General features: G+C 34.5%; 1 protein-coding gene across 10 annotated transcripts in view; it reads left to right on the plus strand.

Moving 5' to 3' along the window:
- The window catches only part of SMAD2 (SMAD family member 2), a 104,228-nt gene that overhangs the window by 58,365 nt on the left and 33,205 nt on the right, over positions 1-12,658 (plus strand). For all 10 annotated transcript variants that reach the window (XM_072605176.1, XM_072605178.1, XM_072605177.1 and 7 more), the window contains 3 exons: positions 1,029-1,222; positions 1,882-2,016; positions 12,225-12,299. In XM_072605176.1, coding sequence (XP_072461277.1) covers positions 1,029-1,222; positions 1,882-2,016; positions 12,225-12,299 — 404 coding nt within the window. The remainder of the gene's footprint in view (positions 1-1,028; positions 1,223-1,881; positions 2,017-12,224; positions 12,300-12,658) is intronic.

Genomic DNA, 12,658 nt, shown 5'->3' on the forward strand with positions numbered 1-12,658 from the left:
TTAAAACAACTGCTTGCCTGTAATTAAAAGTACATTAAATGTTTTCAGCTGATGTTTTGACCAATGAAATTCTAGTTCTGAAATACTCTTTAAAAGGAATGGGAAATTTTATAAATGTACACTTTTTAGTTTGAGGTTAGACTATTACTCTAATATTCTACAATAGGCCTGATCCTTATGAAGCATTTTCAGAAAACTGGTAAATGACCAGTTTGTCTAAATTTAATTTAGCATTATTTCATATTCTAATAGTGGGTAAAGTAATTTATAAAACCCCTTATACTGCAGTTAATTCTAGGGGAACTAATTTTTATTTTTACCTTCTTTTCATCACCTTACCAGCTTTTCCAGCACATCGATGTTTGTCTTTTTTCATCTCATCACTATCATCATCTGCATTATGTGTGAAATTATGCAGTATGTTAATTTTCGAAAGAATCACAACTGTTAATTTCCATTAGGGTAGGCTGCATTCACATTAATGTAGATATTTAACAAACTCACACTACTGTAAAAATGTGCCTTCACAGTTCATTTTTGTGTTGATTCTTGGTTTTGGTTTTTGTTTTTGTTGCGTTTTTTTGTTTGTTTTTGTTTTACCACCTGCAGCACTTGCAGATTGGATTGCTGTCGGTTTGTCGACTAATAGCAGTAATATTTCCTAAATGTCCTTAAACAAAAGCATTCATGATAGCAGCATAATCTTCTGAAGGCAGAACTTGAGGATGAGTGTCAAGTACAGATATGTATAATGTTATTTAATGAAACTTCATGTTTTATCTAAAGAATTCATTAACATCTGTGTCATTTTATAAGACACATCTATTTCTACTAACTTAATTGCTTTTAATTAGTTCATTAAATAGGACACATCTTTCAACTTTATTTGTTCTACACTACTTAGTAGAATTGAACTATTTCTTTTTCATATTATTATACTAATAAAGCCTACATTGAGTGAGCTTTTTTTTTTTTAATTTCTTCCTTTTCTCCCTCCCTTCCATCATTTTCCTTCTCCCCCTCCACAGGTCCCTTGATGGTCGTCTACAGGTATCTCATCGAAAAGGATTGCCACATGTAATTTACTGCCGTTTGTGGCGCTGGCCAGATCTTCACAGTCACCATGAACTTAAAGCAATTGAAAACTGTGAATACGCTTTTAATCTTAAAAAGGATGAAGTGTGTGTAAACCCATACCATTACCAGAGAGTGGAGACTCCAGGTAGGAAGATTACTAGTTGCTTTTTTATTTTTTGTATTAGAATTAAAAACATAAGATCTTAAGTCTAGAAATATTTATCCATTCATTATTTGGAGTAATTTTAATATTAAATGGAGACTGCATAATGAACTAAAATTCTAAGATGAAAATTAATGAAGCTGCCTCATTCTTTATATTCAGTTTTGTTTCATGGTTGCCTGAATATGGTGACTTAAAAAAATTTATAATCTGTAGAAGAAAAATATATAGCTTACACTCTTAAGAAAAATTTTGCAACATGTAAAGGAAAATTCTCTCAGAATAACACTCTGAAAGTACTGATTCAGACCCCATAGATTTGGACTTTGATTTTAGCTGAACTGGTTTACATTTGCCTTAGGGAATTTATATTACCCAAGAACTAGATTGTTTCCAAGCACTGGTAAAGAACTCTTGAAAACAAGTTGATGTCACACTTTGTATAGAAACTAGCTTTGAATTATGAATTACTTTTTCCTAGTATTAAAGTTGTTGGCAGATTTTTTACTCTGCAGTGCTATATTTCTTCATATATTAAATGGCATATTTTACAAGTTTAAACTGGCCTCTTTATTATTGATAAAATGAGTTTTTCTTACTTTATAATTTAACATTCACATGAATTTTTTGAAACTTTTCAGTTTTGCCTCCTGTGCTAGTGCCACGGCATACTGAGATTCTAACCGAACTACCCCCACTGGATGACTATACCCATTCCATTCCAGAAAACACTAATTTCCCAGCAGGCATTGAGCCCCAGAGTAATTACATACCAGGTATTTATTATTTTGTTTTGTTTTTTTATTCCCCTGAATCTCTGTTTAATTCTTAATCATTGAAGTTTTATGTAAGCTATAGTTTGATTTTGTTCATATACACACTTATATTACCTGATTTTAGGTTAACTTGTTCCATAGTAATAGTGATACGGTGTTTGTGATATATAAGCTTGGTATTAAATTTTTTAAAAATATAAAGGAAACTTTTAGCTTTGATTTTTTTTTTCTATGATTAACCACTGCAACTATGACAAAGAAGCAAAAGGAAAACTTCTTAGTCTGTCTTCATTTTCAAGCTCGGAGTGTGCTACTAGTAAAGTGAATAAATGGAATAAGAATAATAGTGATAACTTTTATATGGTAATTTAAGCTTTACATGATACTCTTTTTTTTTTTTTTGTAATAGCTCTGAATTTCATATGTGATCTAGTAGATAGAAGGCAAACTTGAGAATCTGAATGGCCTTGGAGTCAAGTTTTACCTCTGTTAGATACTTGATTGTATGAACCTGGGCAGATCTTTTAACCTCATAGTATCCCCAGACAACTCTCTGAGACTGAGTTACAGACAATTGTACTGGCAGAATATTTCCTTTTCAAAGAGAAAGTATAAGTTCTTATATTAGTGGGGAAGTTCTAACTTGACCATGGTCACACGGATAGTGAAAGGCATAGCTAGACCTTAACACATCCTATACCTCAATCTACCATTTTGGACATTAGTGGGATTGAAATTATAAGAGACTGTGGGCAAGTGTTAAAAATAAAGAATAAAGAGTTACTTAACCCCTCAGATCTCATTTCTATCCCTTGTGAAATGAGGAGATTAAATTAGATGGGCTCCATCCTACTAATAATTTGTATTGAATTATGGAACCTTGGAGTTTTTCTTTACAGGATTTCAGCTGAGACTTTCCTCACTTTAAGTTCCTTATTCTCTTCATCTCCATTTACCCTCAGAAAGCCAAGACAATGACATTAACATTTAAAAGATTAACAAAGTAGAACATTTATTCTCAGTTTTTCTCTTTCTTACCTAGTATTTCTCCATTCTACTTATTTTTTCTCTTTACGGAAGCTGATACCAAGTAAGGACCCTAAGAGTTCCAACTTTAGCTCTCTTCTAAAGTAAAGGATATAGCAAAATGATGTTAGTAAATTATCAGTTTGAAAGGGTTTTCCAGTATCACTTTTTGAGATTTTCCCTTCTTACCAGCCCTATGGATAGATTATGTTAATGCAGTTAAGCTAGGAGAAAGTAAGAAGTGTAGGTCAACTTTAAAAAAAATGTTTTTTTCTTACTAGAAGTAAAAACAATTTTTAATGTTTAAAAAAAAATTTGTGTTCCAAATTCTTTCCTTTCCTCTCTTCCCTATCCCCCCTCATCAAGAAGGAAAGGAATTTTATATAGGCTTCACATGTGCAATCATGCAAAACAAATTTCCACACTGGTCATACTATGAAAGAAAACATAGAACCCCTAACTCTCCCCCCTCAAAAAAAAATAAAATTTAATTTTAAAAGTATGCATCAGTGTGTATACTCAGACACCATCAGTTCTTTCTCTGGAAGTGTTTAGCTCTTTTCATCATGAGTCCTTTGGAATTGTCTTAGCTCATTGTGTTGCTGAAAATAGCTGTGTCATTCACAGTTGATCATTATAAAATATTGTTGTTACTGTAGTACACCATTCTCCTAGTTTTGCTCACTCCACTTTGTATCAGTTGTTGTAAGTCCAGGTTTTTTGAAAGCATCCTGCTTGTCATTTCTTATAATACAGTAGTATTCCATGACATTCCATCACAATTATATTCTGTTACTTGTTCACCCATTCTCAGTCGATGAACATCTCCTCAATTTCTAATTCTTTGCCACCACAGAAAGAGCTGCTTTTAAAAAAAAATTTCTTTGGGGTACAAAAGTAGTAGTAGAATTGCTGGGTCAAAGGATATGCATAGTTTTATAGCCCTTAGGGCGTAGTTCCAAATTGCTCTTCAGATTGGTTGAGTCAGTTCACAACTCCACCAATGGTGCCTTAGTTTCCCAATTTTCCGATATCCTCTATAACATTTAACATTTTCTTTTACTGCCATATTGGCCAATCTGATAGGTGTGAGATGGTACCTCAGAGATGTTTTAATTTGCATTTCTCTAATCAGTAATGATTCAGAGCATTTTTTTCATATGACTATAGATAGCTTTGATTTCTTTGTCAGAAAACTGTTTATTCATGTCCTTTGGCCATTTATCAGTTGGGGAATGCCTTTTGTTTTTATACTTTTGACTCATTTCTCTATATATTTTAGCAATAAGGCCTTTATCAGAGAAACTTGCTGTGAAAGATTTTCACAATTATAATTACTATGTGTTTTCCTCCATCCTATCCCCTCTCATTTATCCTTCTCTTTTCACCCTGGCCCTCCTCAAATGTGTTTTACTTCTGACTACTGCCCTCCCCACATCCACTCTCCCTTCTGTCAATCCTCTCCTTACCCCTGGCTTCTTCTCTTTTCCTCTTTCCCTCTTATTTCCCTCTAGGGTAAGATAGGTTTGTATACTCTGCTGAGGGTGTGTATTATCTTCTCTTGGAGCCAATTCCAGTGAGAGTAAAATTCAAGCAGTAGTCTGCCACTCTCATACTCCATCTTCCCTTCCTCTGTAAAAGTTCTTTCATATCTTTTATGTGAGATAATTCACCCCATTCTACTTCTCCCTTCCCCCTTCTCCCAGAACATCCTTCTTTATCTTTCTTTAATTTTATTGTTTTAGAAAACATCCCATCCATAGTCATTTCACACCTATGCCCTTTATGTATACTCCTCCTAACTGCTCTAATAATGATAAAGTTCTTATGAGTTACAGATATCATGCGTCTTTGTAATAATGTAAACAGTTTAACTTTATAGAATCCCTTATTATTTCTCTCTCCTTTTTATCTTTTTATGCTTCTTTTGAGTGTTCTGTTTGAATGTCAGATTTTCTATTCAGCTCTGGTCTTTTCATCAGAAATGCTTCAGAGTTCTCTATTTCATTAAATATCCAGTCTTTTACCCTGAAGGATTATACTCACTTTTGTTGAGTGAGCTATTCTTCTTTGTTATCTTCTAGCTCCTTTGCCTTCTGGAATATCATCTTCCAAGTCCTCCATTCCTTTAACGTAGAAGCTGCTAAATTTTGTGTTATCCTGACTGTGGCTCCACATTATTGAATTGTTTCTCTCTGGCTGCTTGCAGTATTTTCTCCTTGACCTGGGAGCTCTAGAATTTGGTTATAAGATTCCTGAGAGTTTTCATTTTGGTATCTCCTTTTAGGAGATGATTGGTGGATTCTTTCAATTTCTGTTTTACCCTTTGGTTCTAGGATATGAGGGCAATTATTCTTGAAAATGTCTTGGAATTTGATGTCTAGGCTCTTTTTTAAATTTTTTTTTTAATCATGGCCTTCAGGTATTCCAGTAATTTTTAAATTATCTCTTCTTGATCTGTTCTTCAAGTAAGTTGTTTTCCCAGTGAGTTATTTTACGTTTTCTTTTATTATTTTTTTCTTCTTTTTATTTTATTGTTTCTTGATGTTTCATGGAATCATTAGCTTCTGCTTGCCCAATTTTTTTAAGTCAGGTCTCTTAACTTTTATGACAGTCAGATCTTTGAAGGTGAGGTATGGCTAATCAATCGTTAAACATTTATTAAATGCCTGCTTTATGCCAGGCCCTCTGCTAAATCTGTGGGATACAAAAGAGGCAAAAGATATTCTTGCCTTGAAGGAGTTTACAATCAGTGTAGCCCCTTCTATTTCATTGATCAAGACTTGGCCAACTATGTGGTTAGTATTGTTAGCCTAAGTTCTTTATTGGTGGGAAAGGTTTAGATCTTATGAATTTTCTATAATAATATAGCTGTTACCTGTATACTTAACCTTAAAATTTGCAGAGTATTTTATACACATCTCATTTAAGACTTAACGCAGATCTGATGTGTCCATATAAAATAGCTAGAAAGTGTACATATTAGAATAGTAAACTGTCTACTTCTCTCTGCAAATCTAATGTAATCTATAGCTGCTTTTTCTAACTTGAATTTTCAGGAAATGTGTTTTAGTAATTGGGTGTGGTTGACCTTCCTATGTGTTGAGTATATGTATGTACACAGTGTAAGTCATAACACTTTCATATTAAATATATTATCTATATGTTAAATGTACAAAAAGAATTTGTAACATAAAATAGAAAAGTCATATTTCAGTACTATTGGTCCAATTTATATTGTTTCACTATATTGTGTTAGAAATGTAAGAAAAAATAAAAGGCATTAGAAAGAATACTGGACTTGGAGTCAGCTAGGTGGTATGGTGAATAGAGTGTTTTTAAGCCTGGAGTCAAGAAAACCTGAATTCAGATACTTAAAAGCTGTGTGACCTTGGCCAAATCACTTAAGCTCTGTTTGTCTTGGTTTCCTCATTTATAAAGTGGAGACAATAATAACTCCTACCTCCCAGGATGATTTTGAAGATTAAATGTTATGTTTGTAAAGCACTTATTAGCTAGCTTAGTGCTTCCCACATAGTATGTGCCATATAAATTCTAGTTGCTAAAATTGTTGTTCTTTTATCATTAAAAGAATTCAGTAAGCATCTATAATGTCAGACACTAGAGGTACAAATACAGAAGAAAAAACAAATAATTTCTCTTCTTAAGAATACAAATTCTAATGAGGGAGACAGCAAATAAATGTAAGTACAAACGAAATACAAATAAAGTAGTAAAGAGAGAACAAATTGGTCACATAACCTATGAGATGGAGAATTCTCAATCAGTAAATATTTATTAAATGCATATTTATGTGCCAGTCTTTTGTGTTCTAAGCTCTGGGGTCACAAAAAGTCTGTACCATCATGAAACTTACAATATTTCTCTGATCATCATAACCTCTTAAACATCCAAAATAAGAGTTCTGTGCAAGAGATAAAGCAGTTCAGTTTTCTCCATGATCTAAGACACCAAGAATCCAAAACAAGATAAAAACATAGTGTACTGATGCATTCTTTGAGCTTTATCAGCATTCCTTTCTTTACCACCCTGTAGCAGCAAAGTTGAACAAGCCAACACATAAGCTTGCAATGAAACACAACTCTGTACCCTCACCCCTTTGCCTCAGAGGTCTAAACAGCAGACATAAGCTCACACTCCAACAGCAGGGAGGAGAACTGCAACATTCTCTGCCACTGCCATGCTCTGTGCCAAGATAAGAGTTCAGACAGAGAACTGAGGAACAGTGGGAACTGGGGCAAGCTTGTGTGTGTCTGTGTGTCATTCCACTAAACCTGAGGGAAAGAGCCCAGTGTCCGTTTGGGACTAGTTTTTCTCAGATGTCTCTTGAGGCAGAGACCTGGTCTGGTGACCTATGAATTGTCCAGTGTATGGGAGGAGGCTGAGACAATTTTGAGCTTGAGCCTCCAGGGAACCTTCCATCAAAGGGGAGGGAGACAGAAAGTGAGCAACAGGGAAAAATAAGGGCAAAGACTCAGATTATCAGAGATCTCCGGGAAGAAAACTCAAAAGATTTTGATAAAGCGGATAAATAATAAGGAAGCTATTAATGACAAAAGGGAATATGGCCTTCAGATGAGATTAAAAAGACTTCAGGCAGCTATAAGTAGATGTTACATGGCAAAGAACAATAAATAAACGCCTGAGGGAAGCAGAACAAGGTGTTCATCATTTGTTTAAAAGAGAAATGAGAACTGGCAAAACAGATGTTAAGGTCTACACAGAAGAAATAATTGGCAGAATAGAAAAATTTAAATGTACAGTGGCAAGTTTTATTAAAGAAATAAAATAGAGAATAACTGGAAATTCAAATACACAAAAATGAAGGACAATCTGAAAGAAGCGAAGCAACAAACAATAACATTTAAATCAATCTTTATTCAAGCAACACAAAAAGAACTGCATTGTAGTATATATTTGATGTATATAGGACCTTTTCCTTTTTTCTTTTTTTAGTTACAGGCCTAGAAGTGATACACAGTAGCTGGGTTAAAGTTTTTGTGTATACTCCTAAATCACTTAGGAAGATTGTTATACTCATTTACAGTGCATCATGGCATCATTGTACCCATTTTCCCATAAACCCTCTAATACTTAAAATTTTCTTTTTTGTCAGTTTTTTCTGCTTTGAAATATACGAAGTAGGATTCAAGAATTGCTTTAATTTGCCTTTTATTATTAGTGATCTGAAAATTTTTCATATGACTAGATAACTTATTTTTCTTCCCTTGAGAATTGCCCATTCATACCCTTAAGATCATTTGTCAATTGAGGAATGATTCTTACTCTTAATTTTGAATAAGTTGCTGCTTTGTCTTGGAAACAAGACTTTTATCAGAGAAAATTGCTTTAAAGATTTTTAATTTGTTTCAACCTTAATTTTATATAATCAAAATTATTTTCTGTAAGTATCTCATTTGCTCATGAACTTTTTTCCTATCCATAGTTCTAATAGGTAATTTTGCCCTCTGATTTGTTGATGTGAGCTTTATATCTAGGTTATCTCTCCACTTGGAGCTTGTCTTGACATAAAATGCAAGGTGTTGGTCTAAATCTAATTTTTTTCCATACTACTGTACAGTTGTCCCAGTAGTTTTTGTCCATATCCCATTAACTGTGATCTTTGTATTTACTAAATACTTGAGTACTAGATAGTGTATAAAAATGAAATGGAAATAGTACTTTCACTCGAGGAGCTTATATTACAAAATGATACATAATGTATGCACAGGTAAATAAGTCAATATATAGCATTTTCAAGAGAGAACACTGACAACCCAGGAAAAGAAGGGGCAGTCAGGAAAAGTGCCACTTTAACTATTCCCTGAGCTCTAAAGAGGCAGCGGTGAAGTAGAATTTTAGAGGTATGGAGATAGGGGAGACATCACTTCCAGTTTGGAGAAGAGTAGACTAGTTTGATCAGAAAATAGAGTGCAGTATGAAATAATTTTGCCAAAATATGTAGGAACAAGATTATTGACAACTTAAAAACTCAGGTTATTTTGAGTACATTTTATTCCAGAGACACTAATGAATCACTGATTTTTGTTGAGGGAACTGATGTGGCCAGATGAAAGTCTTGGAAATATTGATTTGGCACCTTGGAGGCAAGGGGAAAGGGCAAGTTAAGAATGAGTCCCAAGCTTATGAATCTGCATGACCAGAAGGATAATGACCTCAGCATGAGTTTGGTGGGAGAGATTGTTTAAGAGAAGCTTAGATCTGTTCTGGACAAGTCAAATTTAAACTTATGACAGGATATCCCACTTGTGGAGATAGCCAGCCAGCAGTTGGCCCTGTAGAACTAGATCAGGAGAGAGATAAGGTTTATTATGTACATTTGAGGAATCTACCTAAAAATAATTTGAATAAATGAGAGCTGGTGAGAACACTAAGAGAATGTAGAAAGAAAAAAGGCTCAAGACAGAACCTTAAAAGATACTCACGCTAAGTGGGTGGGACACGAATGATGATCTAGAGTAGTCACATAGGGAAGAGAAGCAAAGAAAACTGTCTCAGAAACAGGGAGTTAATGTTAAAGATACAGACAGGTTAGGTAGAATGAGGACTGAAAAGGACATTAAATGTAGCAGGTAAGAGATTGCTAGTAACTTTGGGTGATAGTTCCAGTAGAGTGGTGAAGCCAGAAACCAGGTTGCAGAGGATCGAGAAATGAATGGAAGGGGAGGAAATAAAAGAGCACAGACGACCAGGAAATTACCTGTGAAAGGAAGGGATAGGGACAGTGGTTTGAGGGGATGACTGGGTCAAGTGAAGACTTTTGGAAGATAGGGGAGACCTGAGAATGCTTACAGATGACAGGGAAGTATCTGGTGGATAAGGAAAAAGATTGTGAGGAGATAAATGGAGCAGACTCCCAGATGAGACAGAAGGGAATAAAAGAACACAAGTGGAGGTATTAGCTTTGTCCAGGAGAAAGATCACCATAGTTTTTCAGATATGGACTCTTCCTCAAGAAAAGTAAGAAGGGGTTATGTAAAAGGCTTGAGGAGGAAAAGAAGATTTGGATTAATTACTGTAGACAGTGTGGTAGTGTCAAGAGAAAGGATTGCTTACACAGCAAGCTGTAAAAAGTCCAAGTGAGATTAGATAAATTTGTAGTAGACTCATGTAGCATGCGTAGTTGACTGACTTCAAGAAGAAGCATTCATAAATAGCATATGAGTAGGGTTAGTGATAGTAGATGGGGGGGATAACCAGGAAAGAGAGGTCATTGATTTAGAACTGGGAAAGACCTTGGAGATCATCTAGTCATAGTCACACAGTTGTTAGTGTAAGTAGCAGGATTTGTACTACAGGTCTTCTGTTTCCAAACCAGTGCTTTTCCATTGTACCATACTGGATTTAAGTATAGAGAAGAGTGTATAGTTGAACTGGTGAACCATGGGGTCAGAATGTGAAGTGGGAATGAGGTGAGAGCAGAAATGATAAGGTGGGAGAGAACAGGGAAGGGTGGAGGGAGGTTTCAGTGAGGATGAAGAATAGCTTAAATTAAGAAGGAATGGTGAAAGTAGAAAAGCTTACAGTAGTCAATGATTTGATTTTATAATGAAAACTTTTTTTGGATTATTTAAATGAACTTTTTGACATAAGTATTTCACACATTATCTCCAGTTTATCTCTGTTTTTAGAATTTCCAACGTTAATGAATATGTTTCACCTTTTTTTAGAGTATCAAAACATTTGGGTCTCATCTTAAGATAAAATTTTATTTAGATACTGACATCACAATTTTATTAAGAGGTTTAAATCTATTACCAAAGAGAAGTACAAGGTTTAAGGACTAGAGAATTCAAAGCAAAATTTTTGGTTGGTCATAATTTTTCCTTTGCTATTTGGTGTTTAGGTTTCTTTAGGAAATTGCTGTTTTCATGTTTGTGCTTTTTCTTGAGTTGCAGCCCTTTAAAAACTTGACTTTACCTGTTCTTATTACATAAAATTGAAATTGCTTTTGCTGTATTGGCTGGGTTTTTTTCATGGATAATATTTTGGCCCCTGGTCACAAAGAAAATGACATTAATGTTCACCAAATCCTTCATTTAGCCTCTGTCTTATGTATTCTATGTGTATTTAATTCTGTTCTAGATATTCAGAAGTCATTAAAAATTCACAGAATCTTAGTGGTCATTTAGTTTAACCAAATATCTGAAAGGGAATTACCTCTACAGTCATTGCAAGGCAATAAAGATTCAGGCAAAAATGAATGTGTCTGCTGTCAGGGAAGACACCTTGCACATCAATAAATGTTTACAAATCTATACAAAATTAAGTACAATCTAATTTTGGGAGGGAAAGCACTAGGAACTGGGGGAATCATAAGAGACTTAATGTAGAAAGTGGTGCTTAAGCTAAGTATTGACAGAAATAAAGAACTGTAAAAGGTAGAAGTGAGGGTACAAGAACATGAAGGTGGAAGCGGGAATGTACTGTGTGTTAGGAACAGTAAGTGGGCCAGTTTGGTCCCTGGAATAGTAGTGTTCCAGCCACTGTTTGAAGACCTGGTCAGAGGGAATAAACACAGCTAGCCCATTTGCTTCTTGGATAATTTGACTTATTAGGAAGTGTTTCTTTATGTGAATCCTAAATCTGCTTTTCTCCATTATCCATTAGTTTGAAAGAGCACCAGAGAGATGCCTTTTCAGACTGAAGTGAGAGCATACCACTTTACCAATACCTAAATTCATTTGTGAAAAAATTCAGCCTAGCATATAAAGGATTAATTACCTTTTTAATAAAGCAGATATTTTAAAAATAAATCCTGTATCTGGATTCCTTATATTTTTCTTTTAATTTCCTTGTAAGAAAATAAGTTAGCTTTCAGTTTTCCATTAGTAAGAAAAGCATTGGTAGGGGTTGATGTCTCTGAAATACAGAGTCAATTTTAGGACTTCTTTGAAGTTATCTTTTGACTGTTGACCCAGAAAATATGCCTGTAGTAATTATCCAGATATATAAAATCATAGCTAAATGAATATAGCAGTGAATTTGATCTTTTTGTACAGGAAGCTATTGTTGTCCTATTAAATCCTGTTATATACATGGTATCTCAGTTACTGTTTGAAGGGGTTAGTTATCTAATAGGGAAAAATGGGTTCAGTACATTTCAAATGATATATCTGATTTGTTTGAATTCTTTTTAGAAACACCACCCCCTGGATATATCAGTGAAGATGGAGAAACAAGTGACCAACAGTTAAACCAAAGTATGGACACAGGTATTTAAAAATAACTTTTCTTTCAAACCTTCCAAAATTGGCATTGATAATAGTATGGAGGAACTAATAATATTGGCTGGCAACTTTTTAAAAATAGATTTTAAATATTACCTGGAATTTCAGGTTTTTATGATGGTATAGCTTGTGTGTATGTATACATGCACACATACTTATATCAATCTTTTCTATATATCCTAACAGTCTGAAACTGGTAGCTCTTGCAGGGTATGGTAGTGCAAACCCTGCTGCTGGAGAAGGCAAGAGGTTTGCAGATCTCTTGAGCTCAGGAATTCTGATCTACACTAGGCTAAGCCGATTGGGTGTTCGCACCAAGGTTGGCATTAATATGGAATATGGCA

The sequence above is a fragment of the Notamacropus eugenii genome, chromosome 4 (genome assembly GCF_028372415.1).
Source record: "Notamacropus eugenii isolate mMacEug1 chromosome 4, mMacEug1.pri_v2, whole genome shotgun sequence".
NCBI classification, from domain to species: domain Eukaryota; kingdom Metazoa; phylum Chordata; class Mammalia; order Diprotodontia; family Macropodidae; genus Notamacropus; species Notamacropus eugenii.